Below are 27,766 nucleotides of genomic sequence, written 5' to 3'. Positions count from 1 at the left end.
ACCTGCTTGCTCACCAGCACAGGCACTTGATTACTCCTGGCTCCTTGGTGAGACAGATTTCTCTGCTGTTCATCGGCTGGCCGTGCAGATATTCAGCATGCTATTTGCCTGTCCAATCCCTCCACAACCACACACAAATGTGTCCTGACTCCGATGTAGCTGTGGCAGCACGCATGCTCGACCGTGTGTGCACAGCCAGCCCCTGTGCAGAGCCGGTGCCTGCGTGTTGGCAGTTCACTACCCCCCTTGAATCCCCCTCTTCTCTGGGCTATATGTGGCATTTCGAAGCTCTGACAATCTGCTCCAAATGTTTTCCATATTTGTTCAGCCTCCTTGATTCAAATACCAGGAACAACTCAGCCAGCACAAAGCAAAGCTTTGGGGGGGCAAAAAAACTCACACCCCCATCAGTGCGTGAACAAACGCTCACACAAGTGAAAACCTAAAGTTCCTCGGCATGGGAAAGAAGGAGAAGAAACCCCAGCACAGCAGGTCCCCGAATAACCAGAGCCAGACAGGAAAGGCACCCGAAGAGGAGAAAAGCACTGACTCGAGCAAGATGAAGGAATCCGCGATGAAGAAGAAGAAGCAGAAGAAAACCAAGGGGGATCCCAAAACTGGCCAGGAGGAGGAATCCCACACTTGTTGTGGCTGCCGTTTCCCGCTGCTGTTTGCTTTGTTGCAGCTGGCATTAGGCATCTCTGTAACAGTGCTGGGCTTCCTTATGGCAGGCATCAGTTCTTCTCTGCTAGTCAGAGACACTCCATATTGGGCTGGGATAATTGTAAGCATAAAGTCTGTTTCTCCATAAAGTGCCTTTGCCAACATTAATGCAAGCTGCATGACGCTCCACTTTAGACTAACCGACTGCATGCACAACACCATTTGAGTTATGCTAACTATATATATTCCTGGGATTAAGTGCCTGGATATACTTTCTCAAGGAAACTGCTCCTGCAGAATAACACGACCTTTCATCCTCTTCCCTGAAATACCCAACAAACCTTAAATAAAATAGAGGGTTGTTGTTAGCTTGTGCTTTGCAGTGAACTTCTGCCTGGAGATGCTGAAAAGAGATGTTGATTACCTACGCTGCCTTCCCCAGCAAACCTTAACAATCTTGTTTTAGCAGTGAGAGCATAACTCTGTAACTCTTAACTTTTAGCTGGGTGCTTTATTAATAGCAAGAGGAGAGAAACGGCTGTCTTTTGAGCTTCCTCTCTGTGCTGTGTTGAAGAACTGCTGTGATTTAACCCCTTTCCTGCCTTCCATTCCCCAACTTCTGCCCCACGGGAGGGAGTGAATGCATGTGACCATGGGGAGGGGGGTGGCACTGGTGGATGGATAATGTGGCAAGGAAAGAGAGCCCACCCCAGGGCTCACTGGTGGTTCCCGCCGAGTCACTCACAGTTCTGAGTGACATGCCAGCCTCACCGCATGGGCTGGTGGGGATGGGGTGAAGGGCAGAGTCCTGCTGAGTGTAAATAGGAGGCACTGCTGGCAGGGAAGCAGGGGCTGGTCCTCACCACCAGCTGCCCCTGCAGAAGTGAGGAGGAGATGTGAGGCTCCCAGTGCCATGCATGGTGTGGCCCCAATTCACTGCGTGCTTAGAGATGTGCAGTTGGCCTGTGAAGAGACAGGCTTGGTGATTATGAGCCAGGGATGTGCTATGAATGTAATTCAATATGCAGGTTTTTTCCCTAGGCAGCAGGCTTCAGGAAAATATATATTGATGTGTTACCACTGTTTTGGGTGTTGTTAGACTGTAAAAACTCACAGTAAAGACATAAAACAGCTATGGGAGCATTTCCCATAAATGTAATTCCTGCTAGTCAGAGTATCATCTGAACACCTGAAGTGTTCGGGGTTTGCTGTATTAATCCTGCTGGGTGATCCCCCAAAGACTGGAAGGAGCAGGGCCTGAGCTCCCAAAGGAAGAGCTCCTCTTATCCCGCCCTTCTTGTTTCTCTTCTGACCAAAGAGATGTCTGAGAGTTTAATGATTTTTCACAGTGTGAGCGCTTGCTCAGGAGGAGAACATCCTCCTGGGGTGTTCCCTTTTATAAGCCGGGGGGGAGTATGGATGATAAAATAGAAGCATGTGACAATTTCACTCCTCTTGTTGATTTTGGGGATTCTGGAGTAAGATTATGTCTTTTCCAGACAGCACGAGTAATATCACATGTTTGAAATAGCTTTTTCACTAGAAAAAGCTGGGTAAAGAGTGAGCTGAACTGAACTAGGGTATGGCCAGGGATATGGAAAGAGCCATGAAAGCAGCCCCTGGCCCATGTGAATGTCATCAGTGTTCAAACACCACCCATCTGAGACATCCACAAATGCCTGCTCTCTCTCAGGGAGGCCTGAAAGCCCACCAAAGTCATTACTTGCAGAAGACCAAGCTATGATCCTTTTTGTTTTTAGCAGCCACTGTTGGCAGTCGTGACATTAAGATACCCATTTCAGGAAAAGCTCATCAGAGTTGTCCCTTGAAAAACAAGCAAATCTCAACTTTCAGTCATGGTGATTATGTTTTGCATTAATCAGCCAGCCAGGATAACCTCTGGGGGAACATATCTCCTGGGACTGGGCTGGCTGTGGAGCTCACGGCTTAGTATTGCCTCATGTTACAGCATGACCCTGGCTGTCAGGAAGACCAGTGGGCTGCAGGGAGGAGTGACCGTACCCATGGTTTGAGTCAGATGGTGACTCTCACCTTGGGAACTCTGGTGTGATGTTGAGCCACCAGCATGTTCAAGTATGGTTTGATCCCTCCCGGGCTCAAAATGTCTTTTGGTGCCCCCCTTCTCACCCTCAGGGTGATGGCTGGGATTGTGTGCTGGGAGAACATAGCTAGGCAGGCTCCTGGGGAACTACGCTGCTCTCCTGCACCCTCAGCCCAAAGCAGAAAGGAAAGAGGGATCTGAGGCCAGCAGAGAGGGTGGTAAGAGGAAAACCAACGTTAGAAAGGAGAGGTGTATTGGTGGTGCAACCCCAGAGCCTCCCAGCAAGAGAATGTATGTGGAACACTGGCCATGGTCGATGCATACATTTGAGAGGCAAAATGCAGGAGGTACAATATGATGCTGCATTTACTTTGTTGCTGTGCTATGATGTCTCTGTGGAAGTACTAGGTGCCTGCTGGGATATGCCAGATGGAGATGGCCAGGAGCTGGAGTTTCTGGGTGTGTGGGTCACAGGGTGCTACTGGTGAGCTGTGGTGGGGAGTGTGCTGACAACCAAACTCCAGGGACCTGGGAGGAAAACTGTCCACAAAGGAGGACCTTTGGCTGGGACATCCTACAAAAGGCTGGTTGTCTATTGGCTGGCTCTTGGGCTGCCTTGGGAGGCTGCATGGAGCACATATAGGTAAGGCATAGATTACCCATGTGCTACTCGAGAACAAAACTTGTGGCAGAAAGTGACTTCCCAAAACTTATTTGTTCACACAAAAATGAGCAACAGAATAGAAAGATGTGGTGTAAAATACCACGGAATATTTGTTTTAGCAACATCCCACTCAAGTGCTTTTCTTAAAGTACTTGATTAGTATTCAGAATCAAGAACTTTAAAAAATCTATTATCAAGACCTTTTTAGCAACATTAGATATAATGGGTGAAGCTCATTCCTGGTGTTACTCCTTTGGAAGTAAACCAAGGATGGATTTGACCCCACAGCTGTTACTACAGGATGACAGAAAAATGAAGGAAATTGGTTAATATGTTAAATAGACCCTGATTGATTGTAAGGTTTTTTTTTTCTTTCTTTATTAGTGGCAAAGTGGTAAGACCATTCCTCACTGAAGATCAAGTGCTTTAGTGTGTTACCATGAATAAAATGGAACTTATTTAGAGGAGCAGCAGGAGTAAAATGCTCCCAAGGAAAGCCAAACCCTGCAGAGCAGTTTGAATTAAACCAGTTCAAAACCTGACCACTTAGGTTTGTGAGGATAATGCAGGCCAGGGGTTGGGTTCACCATCCTATGGAAACAACGTGGTTAGAGATCCACTGTCAGGGAGTGGCGGAGGCCCCCAGAACTGAAAGGTGCCTGAGAGGTGGACAGCAGTGGCCCTTCCCTCCTGCAGCTCCTGCAGAAGGAACAATCTATTCTTGATTTGCATCAGAAGCTTTTAACTGTGAAACTTCATTAAAACCTACCTGTTCAAAATGGATTTCATTGGAAATCAGTGGGATATTACTCAGAAAGCAAACGAAAGGTTTATGGACAGAAACCACAAGGCCTCCTTGATTTATCACTTCTGCTTCAGCTTCATCAGCCTATCACCTTTAAAATTCTTCTGCCATATTGCTAGGGACAGGCACATGAATGCAACTAAAACAGTGAGTGTGGCATTCACCTATACACCTACCTGTAGCCATTTACAGTGAAGGTACTCAGCTCTGAAGCAATTGTCCTGCACCTCCATGACACCTGTCCTGAGCATTCAAAACTACAGGCTGGATCACACCAGCAGTCTCTTCCTTCTTGCTGCTTTGAAGAAGCTTGGACAAACTCTTCACAAAACCACCCATGAGTGCAGGGCTTTACTTTTTTATGTCTTGCCACTGACTTGCTGCAGAGCTTTGGGCAAGTTACTTAACCTTGCTAAGACTTTGTTATTTCCCCTGTAAAGTGGGGTTAATAATGGCTATCTGTCACCCCTTGCTTTGAGATCCTTGGATGAAAAGCGTTGTAGAAGCAGTAGATGTTAATGGCATCCTTTTCATTCTTTTTCATTAGCTTGTGGCCTTTTGACACCCAGAAGAAGAAACGAGGTATTTCTCCTTGTAAAACCTGCTCTTACATTATTTCCACTGTGATCAAAAGTTGAGAGTATCAGTTTTCACAGACAAGCTCCCTTTCAGCCCCGTTTTGCAGACTCAGGCAGTTAAGAAAGTTACAGAAATGCTCATCAGGAATTATTATCCAGAGTGTTTATTATTTCTGTCAGAAAGTTATTTTAAATCCATATATATGTACAGATGTACATAGAACTGGGGGTTTTAAAAAGCATTTTTAAACAATCTGTTCCTCAAGCAGCTCATGGCAGCAACTGTGGCTCAAGCTGCGATTTAATTTATTGCAAAAACTGACCGAGCCCCCAGCTCAGAATTTCTGATGCTTCTCCCTGCTGAAATTCTACAGGGTCACATCTCCTCAGGTGTTTCCCCAGGCCACAGGGTCCTTGAGGGACCCCAAGGAGTAGCAATGAATTGTTGCCTTTTGGCTTCACAATTCAAGCATTAGCTTTTCTGTGGTGCAAAAGGCAGGTGGACTTTTAGCTGAAGAAACAGCTATTTTTCTTCGTAAACCTGGGGTCAGAAATACTTATGTCTCTAAATTTTCATACCATTCTTTTTAAAGAACATTTTAAAAAATGTTAAGCCAAAACCTTCACCAAAGGAAACAAATCAAGACAAGGATAGGTGAGAAAAATTAAGATCCCACGATGGCTGGAAAACCTAGCTATGAGGGACATTTTGCAGGAGATGAGAGGAAAGAGTAAGCATGTTACATGACAGCATCAGGGAACAGTACAAGACAATCAATCCATACAACAGGGATGGCAAAGAAGTTTGACTGTTTTTCAGGCTTCAAAGATTTTTTGATGCTTAGTAGTATAGGAGTAGCAAAGAGCCAGGACTGTCTGCTGATGCCCATATCCCTATTAGATGCTGATAATTGAAATGTTTGTTTAATTGATGCAGTTCTGCATGAGAGCCTGACTCACATGGTGGGTCCTGCCACTGACTCAGCACGTGCTTCTAGGCTGGTAAATCTGAATGTCAAAATCAATAGTGCTGCCTGTAACAGGCAGTGTTGACCCAACCCTGACCTCTTTAGCTTGTTAGGGTCTGTGTTGCTTTGGGACTGGCAGGGCAGGAAGGTAGTGTGACAAGCTCCCTGCACTCAGCACCATCTTTGACTTGTACAGCTCTCAGCAAAGTCACTCTGGCATTCCCAATTACAAAGGAAGCAGTAGAGTCCCTAAAATTAAGGTACTTTTGAAACAGGGAGAGGTCAGGGTTTGAGATTTTCATCTTGAAAGTGGGTACAACAACGGTAGTGTATATAACTGATAAGGAGAAGCTTTGAGAATATTATTGTGAGATGCATGCTGAAAGGACGAAGCATTGTATACAGGTGTCTGAGGAAAAAAGGCAGTGCCATGCTATAAAGCAATATAAACTAGAAATTGGTGTTAAGTGCTTCGTAATGATTAGCTGGGGTTGGCTAGACCCTTGGGACCAGAAGGGATTTATTGTACCTGTAGCTGTTCCTATAATGTAGATGTTTTTTCTGGCTCAGTGTAATGAAGCAATTGAAGGGCAATGTTGTCTTTGACAGTCTCCCCACAGATGAGGCTCTAGATATTTCCACCTAAGAGCCTTTCTGCAGATGGTCTCTCACACAATAAAATAAGACAAACCTGTATGGGCAAGCCCCAATCAGCCACCCTGCTTTCTCTTTCCAGATCCTCCTGCCTGCTGGATGTAACATTTTTCCATGAGGCTGGATGCTTTGGCTTCATGTTGGTGGCCCTACCAAACATCAGACAACTGCTTTATGTGTGAGGCATCCTTTTTATCTTCCTAGAGAGGGTCAATAATTGGGAAGCATCCCCAGCTAGAGGGAGATGGCAACCAATCCTCTTCCATATTGATACAGGGAATGACTGACTATTATAAAAACCCTGAAACGTTCTCTTTAAAGCCTGAAAGGAGAGACACTTTCTTGTTAGCCCTGGCCCCTTGCTGGCTTTTTTTGTTGTTGCTTTTGACACCTTTTCCTGCAGCAATTGTAGAGGTGGCTTTCAGTCAGGCTTTGCCTCCTATACAGCCTTGCTGGGTTTTTAACTTTTACTTGTTATCAAGGAAACCAATTTCAATTTTTAATAAAAGATGACACTTAAAAACTGCTGCCATCAAAGCAGCTAATGGAAATTATAATCATGCAGGCATCCGTTTTTTATACAAGTTAGCTTCCATTTGCCATGGGCAGACATCAAAAGGTTTGAGGAAGGACTGCCTTCAAGAAGACCTTCCAAGTTTCAGTATTTAATTGAACCTTCTCCAAAGTATATGAAACTCTGGGTGGTATGCAGTGAGGTATGCTACATGAAACATGCTATGGTGAGGTTTCGAGTGCGTGTTTATAGCTCTATAGGTACATAGCACCAGAGCCATCAGCCATCAAAACTCATCATTTTCTAAAAATAAATATGCATTGATGCCTGATTAACTGAAATCCATATTTTTATTTTGATCTGATATGGAGTGGAAAACCCTGATGGGAAAAAATCCTGTAATATCCTAAAGAATGATTGCACACCAGAGGTCTGTGTGATACTTGGTCAAGTGCCGATCTAATCCTGGACATCTCTGTGGTTTAGCTCCCTGTCTAGCTACAGACTCGGGGGGAAAGAGAAAATCAGAACTCTTGGCTAGATTGTTCTTGTGCAAAAAGCTGAGGTAAGATTTGGAGAGGGAGATTATTCAAACAGGTTTCTTCAGCCTAGGTAACCTTATCACTATAGAGATGATGGCTTTCCATAGCTTCATAGTCATGGACACATCTCAAAATACGAGTTGTGTTCACATAGCACTCTTAGCCATGTTGCACTTTTCAAGTTGCAAATCACTGCTTGCTCTGGGACCTTTTAATGGTGTTTTTTGTGCCCTGAGGCATTTCATTGCCCAGCAATGTGTTTCTGACTTAACAGAAGTAATGGACTGCTGCTGCAGCTCCTGGCTTTGTAAGCGATGGCAGCCTTGGCAGTGCTTTCCTGACAGAATTAAATCTCACCATAGCACAAGTAACCATTTTCACTGCTGAGAAACTGACCTAAACAGCAACGATGGTTACAGAAAAATATGGTTTCCTTTGATTCTGAATGTTCTTGCAGGGTTTTGATTACTTTACAGAATTTAAAAGAAAGCTGAGTAACTGTCACTGTGTGTTAATTCATGCTTTGAAGGGTCCTGAAGTAAAGACATCAATATTGTATTCTGTATGTGGAGCAGGGATGGCCAGTTATCATGGGGTTTTATGGCTGTAAAAGCATGATTTCCTAGATGATGATGGCCTTTGCCTGCAACCACAATATATATGTTTATCATCATTACAGCTATTATTTTTGGAAGTAATTTTCATGCAACTAGACTGCCCTTAAATCTAAAGAGAAATCTAAAACAGGAAAAACTCTTAAGATGCAATATCTCTATATGGCAAACTGGCTTATTTTACATGTGGTAGTGAGACCTAGGCTGAATGGAGGGTGATGAGATCTAGCAGTGAAAGCTGCCTGTAGCACCCGCTTTTGTTGTCATTTCCTCACACCTCATAAAGTGAATTGATATCAGTGTCACTGTTTGCAATATGGATATCTGGCATCAGAGATGATCCTGGTTCATAATGGTAAAGCCAATGGGAGCATTTTCTTCCTTGCATCAAAATGTGTGTCCAGTGGAATTGTTAAATTGTGGATAACATGGCTTCTCCAGATGTATGGAGGGGAGTTAATCCTTGCCATGTATGATAAGATGGGTGAGCCATTAAGTCAAGTTATACCTCTGAGGGTACGCCAGAGACTTCAGAGATAGCTACAAGAGATAATTTCATTGCTCTTAGCCCTACAAAGAGGGACGTAAGAAAGATCCATAGTGTCTTGAAGTGAGCAGCTGTGAAATAACTTGCCCATAATCTAAATTTCTTCCTAATTCTGTTAATAGCAGTTCCCCTGCTGAAGCTTGAGAGTCTACATTCTTATTAAAAAGGAAGATTCCACCTGTGGGTCTCACATGGTATTGCTCTGCTTGCATTGTCCTTCAATGTATCTGCCCCTAAAGCTTGTTGCAGGAAGTTATTGCAAACAAGCCTCATATAAAAGGCAGATGAGCTTTGCTATTCCTTTGTGAGTGCTTGCAACTCCTTTGTGAGTGTTTCCAACATTTGTCTTGTGGTGTGGTGTAGACCCTAGATGCTCATTTGAACCAGGTTTTTGCCTTCTTCCTTCCTGTCTTGGTGGATATTTCCAACTCTCGTGCTTTACCAGCCTCACGTGCCAGGGTTTCCAAGAAGCTCTGGATAGGAAGCACTTTGCTGGAAAAAAACTCCAGCTAAAATTGTAGCAATAGCAAAAGAAAAAACAGTTTCACAAGTATACATGGGAGACATGCAGACAGATTAGAGCAGTCAGTGGTTTTGAAACGTGTCAAAGTAAAGCAAACCGCATTAATATGTCAGTGTGCAAAGATAATGAATGCAAACCACAGCAGAAATTTGTGCCCCTGCATGTTCGTATTTCCCCCAATGCCATACATTACATAACCATCTTCATCAGTACCATGGGGTGTCCATGTGCTGCTCATAGACATTGTGCTTAGTCCTTGAAGGACCAGATGCGAATAAGCCACAGAGAGGTGAGAGTGGAGAAAGTGGCTTCCTTATCCAGAGCCTCATGGTCCTCACTGCATGGTAATGTCTGTGGGCTATGTCTGAACACCCTTTTGTATTGCCGCCTGTGCTTGTTCCTATTAGAGATAGCAAAAGCCTGTTTTTCTCACCTGTGGCACTTTACAGAAATGTAGTAAGTTCAGTGAGAGGGACAGGGCTGACTAGTGTAGCAGGATGCTGGCAACTGCACTGGGCATGGTGTCAGCCCGCTGTGCTTTGGTGGCAGCTGGAGCTATGCAGCATGGCAAGATGGACTAAAGTAAAGCTGGTGGTGAGGATTTCGGGTACACAGAGCTTGAGATCAATCTTTGCTGCTTGAGTACTGGATTTAAGATGATCAAGACATGTAAAGACATGCTCCTTGCAAATGCCAAATGTGCATTGTGGTACAATTACCATCTCACTGTTAAACCATCTATTTTGCATCAGTGTATGAGGCTCCACGCTGTGAGAAACAGCCAGTTGTGCTATCCTCTCTATGTGTGTACAGAGAGAGTTGGTTTGCCAAAGTCCTGAAGAGCAAGGACTGCACAGTAGATCTCTGTGGATGCAGGGATCTTCCCAGAAAAATCAACTTGGACACAATCCTAAATACAGTTGGGATGATGTCCTGTTCCTGTGGAAATTGAGAAGATCTTAATTCAGTTCTCATGGCAACAGGCTCTAGCCCTCTTTGAGTTGGGACAATCCAGAAAACATCTACTCCTATTTTAATTGTGGTTTAAAAAAAATTAATGCTTAAGGTACTTTCCAGGCCTGATATGTTCCTGCCCAATGGGAAGAACATCCACTGCTTAATGCTAAAAAAAGATGGTATTTAAACCTTTCTAGAGCATAAACTTTTAAGTATTTCAGCCAGCTCTAGTAAACAGCCATTTTCCCTAGACTGTGAACTAGGGGATCTTATAGGGTGTGCCTTAATTGAAATTGAATCTGTGCCCTTTCTAAATACCTCTGTATCGCATTTGGGTCTTTTTCTAGATAGTACTTTTCTAAATTTAAATTCTTTCCTTGGATGACCTTCCACGTCACTACCTATTCAGCACAGGGTGTGTTAGTTCATCTGGAAAATTTTTAAATATAGGATCTTCAAATAATCTTGAGTTGAAATTTACTCAGTATAAAAATGCATATTTCTAGATTTCCAGATAACAGTTACAAAAGCTCATCTAATTAACTGCTGTTCTGCAGCTCTCACAGAATCTATTTGTATAACAAATGTATATTCATTGGTGGCAACCAAGTGCTAAATCAAGTTCAGCTGCAGTTTATGTTGTGTGTTTAGTCAATAAGGCACAGGAAATGTATGCTTCGCACTGTGATATCTCAATGGCTATTGAAGCACTAGGATGCAGGATTACCTAATGCTACTTAGCAGTCAGTATCAACAGCATCCATAGCGTGCCTGCTGTAATGCAGCTGTCTTAGTCACTTAGCGGGTCCTAACGAATATTTACCAGAGGATTTTTGTAGTTATTCTACTACAGGCTCACAGGTATAACTCAAAACTGATCTATTAATAATATATATAGTAGCATAAAGCTGTTTTCTGTCTAAAAGTTCCACAGTTCAGTTTGCTCTAGTGAGTGAATTTACCTTTAAAAACCAAAATGTGATACATATATGGGTCATAATTCTCACTAACATAATTTTTTACTGTCAGAAAAATATACATCTCTGGTTAAAAAAAATGTTTGTATATTGTTATAAAGGAAATACTTAAATCTCCTGGAATATCCTTGCCAAGACTCGCCAAAATCCCAACCCAATGTAATCTTTTAGCAAATACCTCTCTACAAATGTGCCTCTTCAAGTATCCCTGAGTATATTATTTAAATCCCAAAGGAACTTTAGAAAGCGCGTGCAGGAATTGAAATCCTTTTAAGCGATAGCCTTTTGTATGGGAAACTTTCTGAAGAGGGAGGTCTGATCCTGCTGCATTGAAAGCTGGCAGGGTTTTTGCAGAAGTTGTACAAGGCACTTGATGGTAGAGAGAAATTCCATCACTGGTATCTGGTTCTGCCCTCAGAAATGAATGCAGCTCTGTTGGCTTTCTGTGGGAAAATGGGAACAGGAACGAGAAAGCAGGCATAGTCCCATGATATCTCACGAGAGTAACCTGGAGGCAAATCTGACATTCATGCAAGTGTAAATATCCACTAGCGTAGCTGAAGCAAAGTAAATTTGCTTTATTGCTTATAACATGATCCTTCATCACCAGATCCTGAAAATACTTCGGTCTAGCTTTGACATGAGCAAGTGCTTTGATTTCACATTAATTTGAAGACATATTGCTAAGCGAGTGTATTTAAGCATGTTTTTTTCGGTACTTGCTGCAAGTTCTTTCCTTCAGCCACTACTGCCACTGGGGGAGTTTATCATTTGGATATTACTAGAGATATGATCTCCTTAAGATTTAAGTTTTATGGGCACGTTAATTGAATTAAAAGATTAATATACAGTGCAAGGGACCAAGGACATAGGCGATTAATCATGAGAAATAAAACATGGCTGAGTCACATAGAAGCACTATAGGGCAAAAGAAAAACCAACCCCAGCACTGAAGGTCCTTTGATGAGAAAGGTTGTTTTTTCCCCCGACAGCCCTGTCAGCTATGGCTGTCAACAATAAAAAGAAGAAAACAAACAAATTGGAGGCCATGTGTAAGTCATAGGACCAGAATATAAATACACATGACATGGAAAGGAGTAAATAAAACTGACGCTTTCTTTAGAAATGTTCTCAGGCAATACTTTCTATTCATGTCCTACTGAAATGACATGAAATAAAACATTATGGGAAAAAGTGTTGTTAAACAAACAAGTTCTAGAGGGACAGGATCATCCACCTGTTGAGAAACACTCTTCCTCTACAGGGCTGCTGTCTAGTGCCTTACAACAACAATGAAGATATTTGCTATTGTATTTATGAGATAAAAAAAGAAATATGTTTAACCACTGCTGCCTAAAATGACAGTTACGCATTTTTGACTACAGGTCAAGCCGTTCCCCATGGACCTGGAAATCTGCATGCAAACATCATTGCCATAGCACATAGGTGGGGACAGGGCGATGAAGCAGCCCTGCACTCCTACAGGCATCTTGATGTCCAATCCCTGAGCAAAGATAACTCATGCCCTGAGCAAAGGCAAATCCCACTGCTATGTGAAAGCAGAAAGCCTCAAATTAATGACAAGTTTTCAAAAGCCCCAAAACAAAATGAAAAGGGGAAAAAAATACAGATTCTCACTATAGTCACTGGGAATTTAATAGCTGTCACTTGTAATTGGGATGCTCCTTGCAAAGAGGCTAAGGTGTACTCCTGGCCCCATGTGAAGACAAGCCTTAGCACCTCAAAAAGCATGCTGGCTGATCTTGGCTAAGGTCCCCGCTAAGACTTATCATAACTGGGCCTTTTTTAAAGACATGATGTGAAGAAGTACTTAAAACCATGCACATGCCACCAGCTCACCTCTTTTTCTAAGGCAATCCAAGCGTGTGTAGATTCCTCCAAGCATATCTCCAGCCACCAACAATGGCGCTTTCCCTCTGTGCGCACAGTCAGGACTCCTCTCTTTACCTGATACAGCCTCAGCAGCCCCATTCTCGGCACAGGGACCCCTCAATGGGTGCCTGGGTACACAGCTCCTGTTGTCCAGGCAGTGGGGAAGCTGTCAAAAAGCAGCATCTGGTTGAAGAGTTGTGGCTCTCATGTCCTCTGCTCGATGGCTCTGCAAAGACATGGGAGGATGTGTGTTTAGCACCATGGAGGGACTCAGAAAACACTGCTTAAAAAGGGAAATAATATTTATTTGGCTAGCTCCTCAAACCAGGGTCTTCCCTCCTTCTGTGGCTAGAAAATGCCTACTAGTTAATACCTGCTCCTGCAAATAAATCTCAGTCTTCAGAATTAATAATAAAGACAGCTAAATGAATAATATAGTGCATAAATGCTTTTCCATTACTATTAACCATCAGCAATTACTGCCACAGGGCTAAAATGCAATCTCAGATTGCAAGGAAGGTGTCTTCTTTGGTAAGGTGTCCATTCTAGGAGATGCTGAAAACCTCTGCTATGAAGTATTCTGTTTCTTATCCAGTGGCAGCTATGGTCACTGATTTACAACCTCTATTGGTGACATAAAAACCCAGTCAGCATCCCGTGCTTTGGGGCTTGCGATCCCAACTTTGTAAGCTTTCTATTCTTTTTTGATAGTCACATGGAGAAAATCTTGAAACACATCCTGGAGGATATTGCTGAGCTGTGTATTTGTAGGTGTGGTTCAAAAAGTCCCCCTGGGTAAGATTCTTTGCCTCAGTGTCTGTAAAGTGAAGGTTAAAGCTCCTCCCTTCTCATAAGCTCATTCAGACATACGGGGCTCTTATATGCATGGCTGTAGCTCCTACCCAAATGATTTGACTTACACACTGTTCCTGGATTTATTGTCCTGCTAATATAGTAGTGTGTTTTGGCTTGAAAAAAAAAATATTGGTTTTGTGTTTTTTTTTTAACTCTGAAGTATTTTAAATCTCTTCCCTTGCAGGTCTGTGTGGCATCCTTAGTGGGATTTGTTATGCTTTGTATTTCGTACCAACCTGATGAGAAGACGTGTGTGCAGTTCACAGTGAAGGTACCTTGACTTTAAAAAAAATTCTTTTTCCTTTCATGTTGTCAAATACAATCAGAAAAGTTGGCACTTGGGATATTTCTATGACCACATGAAAAGAAGTGAAAATGCACCTGAAATGCAAGAATGGTTTTCTGGTGTTTTCCAGGCAGCTAAAGAAGAAACTGTAGCCTATAGAGGGGAAACTCTAACAACAAATACTTGAAAACAGAGACAGATACCTTTTTATTTGTCATATTTTAAGAATATCTACTAGAATCAGATCAACAAAGTTGGAATAATTTAGAAGGTGTTCAGTGAAACACTGCTGATTAAGTAGAGACATTCATGAAGAGCTGGGTGAGAAATAGCATGGGATAGAAATGATCCACTTAAATCTAGTTTTAATTTTTAATGTGATCTAAGAAACATCTCAGCATCTTCCCAGCAATTTTGCTTCTCACCATGAGATAAGAAACAGCAGAGGCATAGGCAAATTAAAAAGGGTGGATGGAAATCTCCACCTGCCAGACACCATGGTCAGGGAGAGGGACGCTATACCTGAGCACCAGCAGCCGTGTCTCAGTGCCTGGTGCCTTGTGTCAGGGTTGGGCACTGGCAAACATGGGAAAGTGTTAGCAAACCATGAGGATAAGCATTATTCAATGAAGAAAATTCCCATCTGAACTTTGAAAGAGAGGCACAGAAATCATGCACCATGCCTTGCCTTCAATGCCCAAAAATGTGCTTTGTTGACACCAGTAACTGATTAGAAGAGAAAGGCTGAGAGCGCTTGTTCCAGATGGGACATTTTTAACATGATTTTTCTGGATCGTTAATCCTTATTATTGTAATTTTCAGGGCTCTTAATATTTTGCAGACACATAATAACCACGAAAAATACCAAAGCAAGCAACACAAAATAACAGTGATTATTAACTGAGAGAAGCAGGAGGAAATCAAATGCGATGAGCGGCTTTCTGAAACCTGGCATTCATCCTCCCTTAGAAATTAGACCCCGGTGTGTCTTTTGTGCCTCTCTCAAGCTGCTTCTGTACTTACATAAAGAAAAGAGAGAAGAAGAACAATTGTTTCTGCCCCTTGATTGCCTTTATATTCTCTCCCTGTCACCTTTACACCCGAAAGTAAGCATTACTGCTGCCCGGGGAGCTGCTGGGCTGGGCGGGAGCTGCCACACCAGGCTCTTTATTGCTTGCCCTGCAGCATTAAATTGAACTTGGCATCCAAGCAGGAAGGGAGTCATCCCTCGTGGTGGGAACGGCATGTCAAGCTGGGCAGCTCAGATGTTTCTACCACCCTTAGCAACACCACCCACCCTGGCAGTAAGGAACATGAGCCATCGCTGCTGCAAGAAAGTAAACGTTTTTAAAGTGCTCCTCAAGCGATGTAAAATGGTTAATTCCTCATCATCTGGCAGAATTGGAGCTAAAGTCTCCCTTGAAAGACTTCTGAATCAGTCAATAACCCAGGGACTGTTACCTACTCAAAACACACCCCTCTGCAGAATCTACCTTTTCTGTATTTCCAATTGCAGCATGCCACAAAACTCAATCATTCTCAGGCTGTTCACCTCTCCTGTTCTAAGTTCCCACCAGGAGCCATTATCCCATAGTCCCTCCCCTCCTCATTGCCTGTCCAGACAAACACCTTCTGGCTGCAGGGCACGTACCTATTTTAAACAAAGTAGAAGGTAAGAGACTCCTCCAGGGGTTTGATCAGATACAGAGCTCATCTAAATCTCCAGTATCGCTTCTCTGATCTTCAAATGTCAGTTAAATTCTGTTTCTGAAAAAAAAAAGAATGTTATCTACTCAGCAACAAGGCTGAGGATGCAAAATTACAATAATGAGACAAAGCTGAGCAATTTGGGTTGTTCTCTGCTTTCTTGGGGTCTGATGCTTCGTCCAGTGCTGTGATTGTGTTCAGCTCTATCTGCCCTGACTGTCCTCCTGGGGACTTGCTTCCCATCCCAGGCCCTGCACTTACATTGGTGGTTGATGCCCACTGAGGCTGCCAAGCATCATCCAAAGAGAAAATCTTGGCTGGGCCTCCCTGGAGTGCAGTAAGCACCCCATGATCCCTTGTATAGCCCAAGGGTCACTTTGGGAAAAGGACGACAGTCATGGGCCTAGAAGATTTTAGTCCTGAGGTGACCCTGTGACCACTGCAAATGACTCCTTTGTGGTGGGAAATGGGAGGAGACCCATACAGCCCCCTCTGCCTTCCTCCCTCTCAACAGCTGCTTCTTTCATTTTGCACTTGCATGAGCCTGGATGCTGTTAAAGAAAGAGGCATTAGAATTGTTTTCAGTAGAAGTCCCTTGCTGAGACTACCGCGGGTATCCACAAAACCTTGTATGTCCACGAAAAAGGGAGACCACCACTCAAAGGGAGGGTGGCTTTGACCTTTGTGGGGACAAGGATGAGTCCCAGGATGAATTTCTGCCCCTGTCCCATCTCTGCATCTGCAGGAAAAGTGCTCTGCAGACATCCAGCTGTTGTGTGTGTATTTAAAAGGAGAGACCCTCTCCCTTGGCAAAAAAAAAAAAGACCACAGGAAAATTTTGAGATTTCCTGTGGGCTTCCTGGGCTATTTGCTAATACTTCACAGATCACTCACTGTGGTATTCATCATGTCATCTCCTGCAGTAGCGTGACAGCCTCTACTGCCCACCCAGCCTCAGCAGCCCACACTGTGACACACACCATGGTTCCTGTTCCCTGCACAGGCTTGTGCCTGAGCCACTACTGCCTTCAAAAGGGATCCCCTGGAGCCACATCTGCAAATCCTTCTAGTTTCACCTCTGGTAACTATGAGAAGCCTTTTCCATGAGGAATTCCATCCATCTTAGGTTATTTATTTTCTTTTTGCCATGGAGCAAAACTATTACCTGTAAATATTGCTAGAACATTTCTTCCTCATATGAGGAACTCAAAGGAGGGTGAGCTGCCATGCTGTGACCTCATCATGTGCTGGTTTTGCCTGCTTCCCTTTCTCCTTCTATTTACACAGCAATTGCAGTGCCTATCTTTCTGAGGCTGTCAAAAACCAGTTTCCCAGCGGCAAGTTCTGGTTCCTGGGCAGAGCTCACTACGTGGTTTTATTTGTGATGTTGAATTTGCCTCCAGGTTTGGCATGTGATTAATGTGCTGATGGGATCTCAGCACTCGCTGTCTTGCGCTCCCTCACAAGCAGTATTTGCATTTGCCTCACCTTTGATATTTGGAAATGTGATCATTTTCAGTGGCTCACTGAGACATTCCTCTGCAAATACCTTGTGAGGATAATAAGCCATTTGGAAATTGCCCTATGTTCCCAAGCATCGCTGAATGTCTCTGAGGATTGCTTTAAGAGTTGCCCAGGTATTTGGTGCATTTCAAAGGGATTCTGAGATTCCCTTCCCTTTAGGTACAAAACAGGCAAATTCTTGCTTAGTGTATCTTGAGTATAAGAGTTTAGGCCCTGGGTTTCATGCTATTTCATTCTGACTTTGAATAGAAATTGGCAGATAAATAAAATACCTGCCAGGGCGAATCAGGCACACCATGTAGTCTTGGCTTAATGTCTCATTTATTAGGGAGGCTTGATTCTGTCTCCTGCTCATCTGAAGCCAGGGACTTCCAGCCAATTTGCTAGGAATTCTGCATTGCAGAACAACTTATGTCCCCCAGAGAAAAGGAACAGTCATCAATTTTTGTACGTTTTCCATTTTTCCCATCAAATACACTTGCAACATTTTCTAAAGTAGTGCCACAGGCCGACGAATTTCCACATCTTTGGTCGGAAGGGATCCATCACTCAGTAGCACTCCTTTCTGTGTGCTTTATGTGAGTAGGTGTCCCCATTTTCCAACTTCAACTTTCCCATGGACCCTTACCTTGAAAGCTGCAGGAGTAAAGTAATTGCATTTAATAAGAGCCACCCTCATTTTGAAGCTGCCCTTGGTTTAAGCTGCAGGGGAAGTCATTAAATTTAATAGTAGCCAAGTCTTGGAAACTAAGGTCTTGCTGTAAGAATTCTGTGACACAGGGGAGAAAATGTGTATAGCACTCTAAGATCTGCAATATGCCCAAATATTTTTTATTTCAAGCTGGTAACTGAATAGGAAGATTGATTCACGGTGTAGATACAATACAAATACACCAAGACATACATATTTGGAGTTTCAAGGTTGTAAAAAATCCATTTATGTTGATAATTTTCTTGTGATATTGAGGTTAAGAGACACAGAGAGAGATAGAGAGAAGCTCCTGTTTAAAATAACAGATCCTCAACCATGCCATGTGTCTGTCAGATAAGATGCCAAGAAAATTAAATGTTTTTACAGTGCTGAACAGAACAAAAAATGATATTTTGGCTAAACACAGAATATTATTTTAATATACATTCACACATATTTGTATGAAGCACAGCAACTGCCAGTTCCAGCTATTAAAAGCAAGGGAAGTCCATATGGTCTGCTACCCAAAGGTTTCAGATGTAACCCAGAGTGGCAAAGGCTCTGAATCACTGCTAGTTTCCATGCATTTGCGGAGGTGGACTCTGCACAGATACGCTTGATAAAAGCCACCCTATTTTAGAGCTGCCATTGGTGTAAGCACTAGGGGAGGGAAAAAAAGACCCTGGTCCTTCTCATGCCATAGCAGGGGCAGCACTGGGAAATTAAAGGTGCTTACTGCTTTTTCATACCTTTGAAAGACTTCTCCATCTTTATGGGGCAGGTTTCAGAAGGGCATTGATCACTGCCTGATTTGCAAGCATAAATCATATTCGTTTGGGTATGCAAACTAAGAGCTGGGAATAACACATGAGCAAAGTTTCCAACACACCTTCTTAGCACAGCCTGAGATAATATGTCAGACCAAGCCTCAGTCTGCTCAGCTCTGCTTCAAGGCAACTGTGCTAATTTATCTCAGCTGATGACTGTAAGTCTAGCCAACGCAGGTACTCCCTCCCTCTCTAATAAAGCTTCTAGCTGTAAAGAGACAGAGATTTCTTGGTGGTCTCATCAGGTCTCAAAATACCAAAGCAATAATAATGTAAAAAATGCAAGACTGAATTACTAGTTCTTGAGATGACCTGTTGAACTTGACGTCACCCGGGAGTTACAGTGGTCTTGCAATTTTCAAAACACACGTTGTCCAGCTATTTCATTGAATGCATGCATTTCTTGTGAAGTACACGTGCGTGCATTCATTCTGTCTTCCTCATTCTCTGTGTAGTTGGGAAAAAGAGTGTTTTTTTCTTTTTTTTCTCCCCCTTTTCTTTCTTTCAGCTCTTGTATTTTCTCCTAAGTGCCCTGGGTCTGGTTGCCTGTGTTTTGGCAGTGGCTTTTGCTGCACATCGTTATTTGCAGATGACGAAGTTTACCTGCGATACCATCCTCGAGTCCTGCCAGTGCAAACTGGACACTGCAGATCCTCTCGGTAGAACCTTCACCTACCAGAACGCGTCTGACTGTGGCAGCCTCACCAGCATTCTCAACCTGTACATGCTTCTGCAGATGGTTCTCAATCTGATCGCAGCCCTGGTGTGTCTGTCAGCATGCTTTGTGATGTGGAAACACAGATACCAGGTCTTTTATGTGGGCGTTCGGTTCTACCCTTTAAATGCTACTGAAGGCCAGCAACAGCAAGTATAAGGTCTGAGCTGGCAGGGGGTTGTAGCCAGGGAATGGAAAATGTCAGCATGCTGCCACCATGTACACCACAGATGGATGAGTGTTTATAAGGTTTTTTACAAGGAAAAACATTCACACAGTTTTAATGAATATATTTTTTCAGTCATTTTTAAGAGCATTTCATATGGCTGCTCTCGCAAAAGGTCCCTTGTGAGACTCTCCAGAGGTCACAAAGTCCTAAAGATGCAGCTGTACAAATGCTCACCAAAGAGGATCTTTAATAGCCATAGACAAAATGAGGATTTAAAAAATCATTGGGAAATCATCTTCAGGTCTATAGCAGTTAAGAAATAGGGTCCATTTTTCTCACTTGTAGAGACCTGTTCTTGCCTTCAGAGAAGCCATACTGATTTCTGTCAGGTAAAGATCTGGTCCAAACTGCGTAATTATAATGATGCTGATCATGCTTATGGAATATATTGTCTCTTGGATGCTCTGAGTATAATCCAAGCTAACCTGATGGAGATTTACCATTTGGAAAAGTAATAATAGAGGTCGACACCTCTTCCAATGCAGGCTGAGATGAACAGCATAGTAAATATATTGACGACTGCCATATAAAAAATGTATAGGACTTTTCAGAGTGACTAATGATATCATTTACCTAATCCAGTTACTAATAAACAACAAAAACAGTGAGTTTACTAATGGTGATTTGGTGGGCCCTGCTTAAGACCCTAGATAGATTTCTGAAGTGCAAGTGCTCAGCACTTCCTTAGAAAAGATCATTTTAAGATCTCTTGAGTTATACTCCTGAAGTTGACGACCCTGAATCACTGGTCACATTGAAAACTGTGTTGACATTGCTGTAATTGCAGGCTCACAAATCAGGCGTCTAGCCAGTTCCACCAATTACACTCCAAGCACAAAAGGCCAAATACATTTTTGGTGTAACTCCTCTGAAGACAATCAGCCTTACACACCAGCAGTGGATTTGGGCCAACAACCCTGAAAGATATATCCCTGTGGAAATGAATATTTTTAAAATGGGATGGAGGGAGGAAGCAAGAAGAGACTGCCAGTCTCCCTAAAACATAATTTATAATAATGAGGGCAAGAGAATAACAAGCAGCATAGAATGATAAACCACACTCAAGCAGTGCTTTTTCACCCTGAAAGTGTGGCTCTAGAACTGCTTTATGTCTTATTAGCCTTATACTGAGCCTTATACTGAGACAAGTATGTCAGTTTATCCCTTGAACTGTCATTTCCACTTGCGCAGCATGGACTTCCAAATGTAGGAGCAATTCTGAATTGGCAGCATTTCACATTGCCTTCTGATAGCTGAGCAAGGGCAAGGCAGCTGGTGCTCACGCCCTGCCTTGACTAGGGATTTCCCAATCCTTGCCAGAGCAAGGGTGTTTCTGAGGTGGGGTGGAGCAGTCACATGCCAGAAAAATTGTGCTACAATCATCAGCAAGGAGAACCAAATAACATTTCTATAAGGTTTCAAAGACACAGAAACTTTCTTTTTCTGCAGCAAAAAGAGCCACAAAGGAATAAAAAAATCAATTCTGGCAAAAGCTATTTGTCTAAGTAGCTCTAATCCTGCCAAAACTGTCTTCCATATGCTGATCACATGTTATTCCAGGGCTAGAACAGCATACATCCAGGGTCTCTCATGGTCCATCTAAAGGACTGCTCTGTGTATGTCTTAGAGTTTTTGTCATGGAAAGAGCTTCTAGAATAGACATAGACTCACCAAGGTGGGTAGGTTGGCAGTGAGAAACATGGCCTCTGGCATCAGCAGGGACGTCTGTGCAGTGGTGAGAACCAGCCCATCACCCCTCAACTCTGGCAGAGCAGCACTTGTGGATCTATGTCAGGGCCAGCCTCCTGTATGAGATGGATATGCAAGGCTGCCTCTCACCTGTTGCTTGTACTCAGACACTGATTTGCCCTCCATCCCTTGCGTGACTCCAGCTGTACTCTCTGTCAAAGCTTAGGGCAGGTGCCTCCCACCTACAGGACCCTCACTGTGCCCGCTCCTCCCGATGACCAAAAATGTGAGTTCTCCTCTCCACAAAGAAGATAACAAGAAGAAGGAGAGGGAGAAAAGGAGATTGAATGGCAAATGGGCTTTGGGGTTTCTTTCCAGCCCTGCCATGAGGTGCTGTACCCCAACATCTGGTGAAGCAAGAGGAAGGCTCTGCTGGCAAAGTCATGTTTCCCACCCTGCCCTGTCCCAAATGTCTATGTTGTTCAGAAGATAACTTGGTCTGCCATGGTCTAGCTGAGACAGTGCTGTGTGCAGGCTGGCAACAAGCTGTTGTGGGAGAGGTCTGGCCAGCCCTGGTCCAGTGGCATTTCCACCAGAGCTCGGCTTTTGTCTCCTTAATCCTTTGACCTCTGTCTCACCCACATGTTTTCACTCTGAGTCTCCCATCATCTGCCAGGCAATGGACCCCTGGAAGGCAGCCTCTGTTAGATGGGGCTGGAATCACCTTGCCTGGCTTCTGCCTACTCACTCCTGTGCTTGGATTTGCCAGGACTTTCCTAGAGCACAAAAGATGTGGCAGTAATGATCACAGTGTCACTGCAAATGTGTTCAACACAACAACAGTGAAGAGAAGAGAAGAGAGACCTGGACAAGAGAGACTGCTCTGCTTGGAAAGATGTGCACTCCAGTAACAACACATCCTCCATTTAAAGCTACTACTGCTGAGTTCAGGTAGTTTATCAGCACATTGGTGTTTAACCCTTTCCTCTGGGAGAAACTATTCATTACATACTGTGTTGTAGCTTTAATGCTTAATGAGTAAATACAGGGCATTTTGATCAAGCAAAGATTAACTCTCCCTTTATATATCTCAAGAGCGTAAAATCAAAAGAGAGAAGAGAGACTGGGAAAGAGACACAGTAGCATTTGGAACCAGTTTCCCCTTGGGTATGGTTTTAAAAAATGTACTTTGCTGGGATCAAGAGTTTTGGAGAGTACTAATTAAAGCATTTTCACCCATCACAGCATATTCAGACAGCTCCCAGCCTTTTCCCAGTTTCAGAGTCCACATGGACTGCATCAGGAGAAAGTCTGGAACTAAAAGGCTCAGAAAGGACAGAGGTGTTGAAGAGAAAAACATATTTTTTTCCTGGGTAGTGGAAATTTATTCTCTGAGTGAATTCTACAGAATGGAGTAGGATTAAACTGCTATGGACACACAGAAGTTGCAAAGGGCTCTATGTAATTTACTCTCACAAACCCAGGTGTGATTCTCATTTGCACCCTGGCCACTTTATGCTGTTTTCACAGTGTAAAGGGGTTGTAAAGACAGCATCAATCATTTTTACACCTACTTTATGGCCATTTTACACAGCTAAAAGGGCCCTTTGTGTAAATGAGAACTCAAGCCCTAGAGAATTTAATAGAGAGGAGATCCTTTCTATAGACTGTGCTAGACCCTCTAATAGGGTCTATTACAGGGATATAACTCTCCACTGGATTTTATAGCTTGGCTTAAAGATCTTCAGTCTCGATTAAATTCAGTTCTGCAAAACTTTTCCAAAGGCTGCAACCCCCTGGTGACATGACTTCTCCCCACCCTGAGAACACACAGTGATGGTGTTGCATGGATAACTGCTTGTTTTTTAAAGGGAGAACCAGCAGCTACCACTTTCCTCTAGCTCTGAGGCATTTTGATGTTGTACTATGCAAATATTGGAGCGACAATAATGGCAGTGAAAAGGGAACTGAGACATGGCAGCTTACATGGAGCCAAAATGTCATATTCTCTACCTGAGCCGGCGCTGAGGTGGCACCCGCTCCCAAGGAGGGGCTGCAGTTCGCACCCCTCTTCAGCTGCCACTGGAAGGACAGGGGCCTGCAGACGAAGGGGAAGCTCCATCGGGTCCTGGGCATGTGCCAAGGCTGCCACCACCCCACTCCTCCTGCCACCGCCTTCACGTGATGGCCATCTGCGCCTGGCTGGCCCAGCCGGCTCTGCGTGGGCACCACTTGGAGCTTTGCCTAAAAACCAGCTCTGCGCAAGAGCGCTGGAAACTGTAATCAACTCACAGGACTTCTCTTTTTTTTTTTTTTTTTCTTTCTTTCTTTTTTTTTTTTTTTTTTCATGCTACCAGCTAATGCAATATTTGCTTTGGGGGCTTTCGAAAGAGAAAGCACGCTGTGAGCGTGTGAGAGAAGCCGCAGTTCTGGTCCTCTATATTTAGAAAGTCAGGATGTCATACCTCCTCTTGAAATTTTCATAGTCTCCTGCACCCCACCCACCCACACACGTACACATGCTTGTGTCTGGAAAATGTTTTTCAGTCTTAGCAAAGGGTGTTGGCTTAGGGGGATTCAAGGGAGGTGCAGAGGAACAACAGCAGCTCAGTCCCAAGCATGAAGCTCGAAGCCTTCTTAAGGCACCGGGTGGCATGGCAGCCAGTGGGGGGCCATTCCTGGCCCGGATCATGCATGGCAAAATCAGCTGAAGTTGAGGATCATTCCCATTGTTGGACTGTAATGTAAATCCTGAGGCAGGGCCAAGTTTTTCTGAGATGTGTGGAAACCCTCTGCCACGTCACGTGAGGCGGCGCTGTACCCTCAGCCGACTTCTTCCTGAGCTCATTTTTAGGTGACAACACACAGACCGTAGCACCTGTGGCAAGGGCTCCAAGAAGATCCATTTAGGTGCTAGCTTGTCTCAGGTCTCCACAGTCCCCCTGCAGGGAGTTTTTCTTTCTGCTCCCCACTGCCTCCTGTAATGACTAGTGAGTAGCATTTATCCTCTGCTAAATTGGTGCTGTAGTCAAATATTATAAATAATGATTCCATCTACAAAGACCAGGATACAGCTTCCTTTTGGTTTTGGTAGCTGATTTTCTTGCCTTTGTCCAAGTAAACTGTTGACGGACTCATCTAAACTTTAAACTTGTTTTGGGGGGACCGGGGATTTCTTCTTCTTTTTTTTTTTTAATGATTAAAGCAATGCTTATTTCATTTGTTACCATAATGCTTTCCCGTACCACAAAGCCATCTTCGTATTAGAGCATAGACATTAAGGCCCACTTACAGCACCTGACTGCAGAGAAAGCATAGAGCTGAGCCCCACCGAAGGTCACAAATGACCCCTGCTTCACCTAGGTGGACCCAGCCATCCCTGCCTGCATGAGCATCTGAGACCCAGCTGTGGAGCACCAGCGGGACCCCAGCCTGAGCTGTGAGAATAATCTGCAGAAGGTGGTTTGAATACAAACAAATTGCTCCTTCAGTCAGATGTATTCTGAATGACAAGCGCTGGGTTGACCTCAGGTTACAGGAGGTATAGAGAGTGACACTGATTAAGGCAACCCTCAGCTTAAGAGCCCTGATTGTCCTGGAAATGAGATATTTGAGTAAGGCAGGTGTTTAACCCCATTTCACTCTCTGTGGCTATGTAAAGATAACTGAGTTTTTAAAAGGCCCAAAGCTGACGGAACAGGTATTTCTTCTTACTTCATAGTAGGATTTCTCTTTCACCAAAATTGTGATGAGATGGAGCCTTTGTCTGATCTATAAGCCATTGGTTGGGAGCATCACTGCTGGAGCTCGAGTTGCTGGCGTGCAAAGGGACACGGAAGCCACCTCGCATCTTTTTGGCGACCTTTTTTTACAGCCCCACAGCTGCCAGTGCTGGCACAGTGAGGGTAGGGGCAGCCAGTGGACCAGATCTGTAATGTGCCTGAGCAACCAAGCCCTATAGCTATCCCTGTTTATACTGAGTACACTGGCCACCAGCGTTCACGGGATAATTTAGGCAACAACTGCAATGAAAATAATTGAAAACAGGCATCTACAGTTTCCCTTCCACCTTGTGAATCCAAGCTGGTGAGGGAACCAAGGGTAGCTGATGGAAAAGCAAAAGCCTCCCATTGCTTTTCACTGCCCAAGCCTGCCATGGTGCTAAGAAAAAACAAAACAGTACAGAAAATAACCCACCACAAATCAGGCACTCTAGACTTTTAGTTTTCATGATCTGAGGTGTTATTAGGTCAGAAACACAAAAACCAGTTTATTTGTATGGGGTCCTCCCTGCTGGTCCAAGTCTCCCAAGCACCAGAGCACTGCATCAGATGGGGACCCACTCAGCCAGACTTTTTGTCACCACAGGAATTACATTTTGTAACCTAACTATGCTGGAGGGTGGGGAAGGGCACTTTAGTCTTTACTTATATATCCGTATGTACTCTGTTAAGGCTACTGTATTCAGATTCAGTATTTTTTCTTGTGCACTAAAGGAAATGCTAGGATCTCGACTTGCCAAAGTCTATGCTTTTGAATTAACAGGAGTTGCATCTCTACTTTATTTCTAATAAAATTTATCTCACTTGCTCCACCCAGGTTTCAGTGTTTCTCTTGCTTCTCTGTTTCCCGAAGTGGAAGGTCTTCTTGTGTATCCTCCACTGCCCCGGAAAAAGGCAGGTCTGCAGACTGTGTGAGAACAGCCCTTGTTTAGCTGGGGCAGGGGAGGCGTGATTTGCATGGCTGGAGGGACTTCTTTTCCAAATACGCACCAGTTAGTGATTATGCTATTGTTCATAGTGAATTGTCAAAAAATTACAGAGTGATGCTTGAAAATCACACAGGCTAATTGCCTGATAACAGGCGACAAGTGGATTTCATTAGCTGAAGCAGCATGTGGGGGCCTGTGGTTCCTGCTTAGGCCTCGCCATCACAAAAGTCCCTGGAAATTTCACCTGAATAAGGGAAAAATTAGGACCTGTTGGCAGCCATCTTGGACCTGACTGTGAGTGGGAGGTGTCTCACTGAGAAAGGGAGGCTGCTGCCGTGTCAAGATCCTGTGAGCATTGCAGGATTGCTGGGCAGCAAGGCTGACCCGCGTCCCTGAGGGATACTGACCTGGTTTGAAGGGGTCTGTAGACAACAACGTGCCATACCAACCCATGGGTGAACTTGCACTGTTTGGGCATGAATGGCCAGGCTCCATTAGGATGGTTGCACCTGCGTTGGCCCATGTATATATATGTGCCCTTGCAGAGGACAAGACGGGAAGATGTTGCACAACATGAAGCCTATGCATGGACATACATAAAGCACCCAAAAATCTGTTGTGGATGGGAAGGCCACAGTTTTATGTAGCTGCATGACCATCTGTGATTGTAAAACAAACATGAATCGTGGCATGACTTGACCTGGCCAGCTATGAGTCAAGATACCAATCCCAGAAATGTACTCCATTTAACAGTCACCTCCTCCCAAGGTTATTGCAATATCCCACATTTCCAAATAGGAAATGCACAAGACCTCTGAATGGCTTCAGAGCAGCAAATCTTCACCCCAGGAGGAGAAAAACAGGTAGAGTAGAAGGAGAATAAAGGTCTGTTTGATTTGTCTTTGTGTGAACATGGTATATCTTGCTGTAAGGTTTTTCCTACTAAAAGGAACATGTTAATTGGGGCTGGTTTGGAGTTGGATGGGTTTTTTCTTTCAGTGGTTGTAAGGACCTGATTCAAGCCCACCAAAATGGATAAAAATTTTTGTGCTCTGTTCAGTGGCCTTGGATCACCTCCTGTAAGAAATTAATTCTCATTTGCTTCTAGCTGTAGGCTATTTCCTGTGCTTAATAAAGAGCATCATTAGACCTGCTGCATCACACTGGAGGCAACACTAGTTATTAAAGAAAGTGGGTTGTTTAAGGGATAGCCTTGAAGACTAAAAATAATCAGGGAAACAAGAGTCAATGCCATACAAAAGCAAACACACAGCCAGTTGTTATCACGAAGATTTTCATGTGATGGTCTGTGTACTGGTCTCACCCGAAGCATATTTGTTTTGGACAATCTTAAATGGTACAGCCTTGTGTATTGGCAGCAGTATATGTGAAATGATTCAAGAGCTCAGAGCTGACCCAAAGCTGATAGAAGTCAATACATTGACTGCCCTGAGCACACCCCATAGGAATCGCTCTGTGCTTATACAGATATGTTGCAGTTCAGTACATTAGTCTGGGATTGATATAAATCAGCTCTTCTAGTACTTGCTTTGGAAAAATGTAGTGACATT

At 43.8% G+C, this 27,766-nt stretch overlaps 1 protein-coding gene across 1 annotated transcript; it reads left to right on the top strand.

Annotated features, from left to right (window-relative positions):
• The first annotated feature begins 290 nt into the window (after window positions 1–290).
• On the top strand, window positions 291–26,097 carry SSPN (sarcospan). The gene is made up of 3 exons (XM_009569854.2): window positions 291–784; window positions 14,001–14,087; window positions 19,360–26,097. Exons 1-3 carry the CDS (start codon window positions 458–460, stop codon window positions 19,723–19,725), a joined length of 780 nt encoding a protein of 259 aa, XP_009568149.2. The 5' UTR covers window positions 291–457; the 3' UTR covers window positions 19,726–26,097.
• The last annotated feature ends 1,669 nt before the right edge of the window (window positions 26,098–27,766 follow it).

This window comes from Cuculus canorus, chromosome 1, assembly GCF_017976375.1.
Source record: "Cuculus canorus isolate bCucCan1 chromosome 1, bCucCan1.pri, whole genome shotgun sequence".
Classification (NCBI taxonomy): domain Eukaryota; kingdom Metazoa; phylum Chordata; class Aves; order Cuculiformes; family Cuculidae; genus Cuculus; species Cuculus canorus.
The sequence above is the reverse complement of the archived record's forward strand: the minus strand, read 5'-3'. Positions and strand labels throughout refer to the sequence as shown.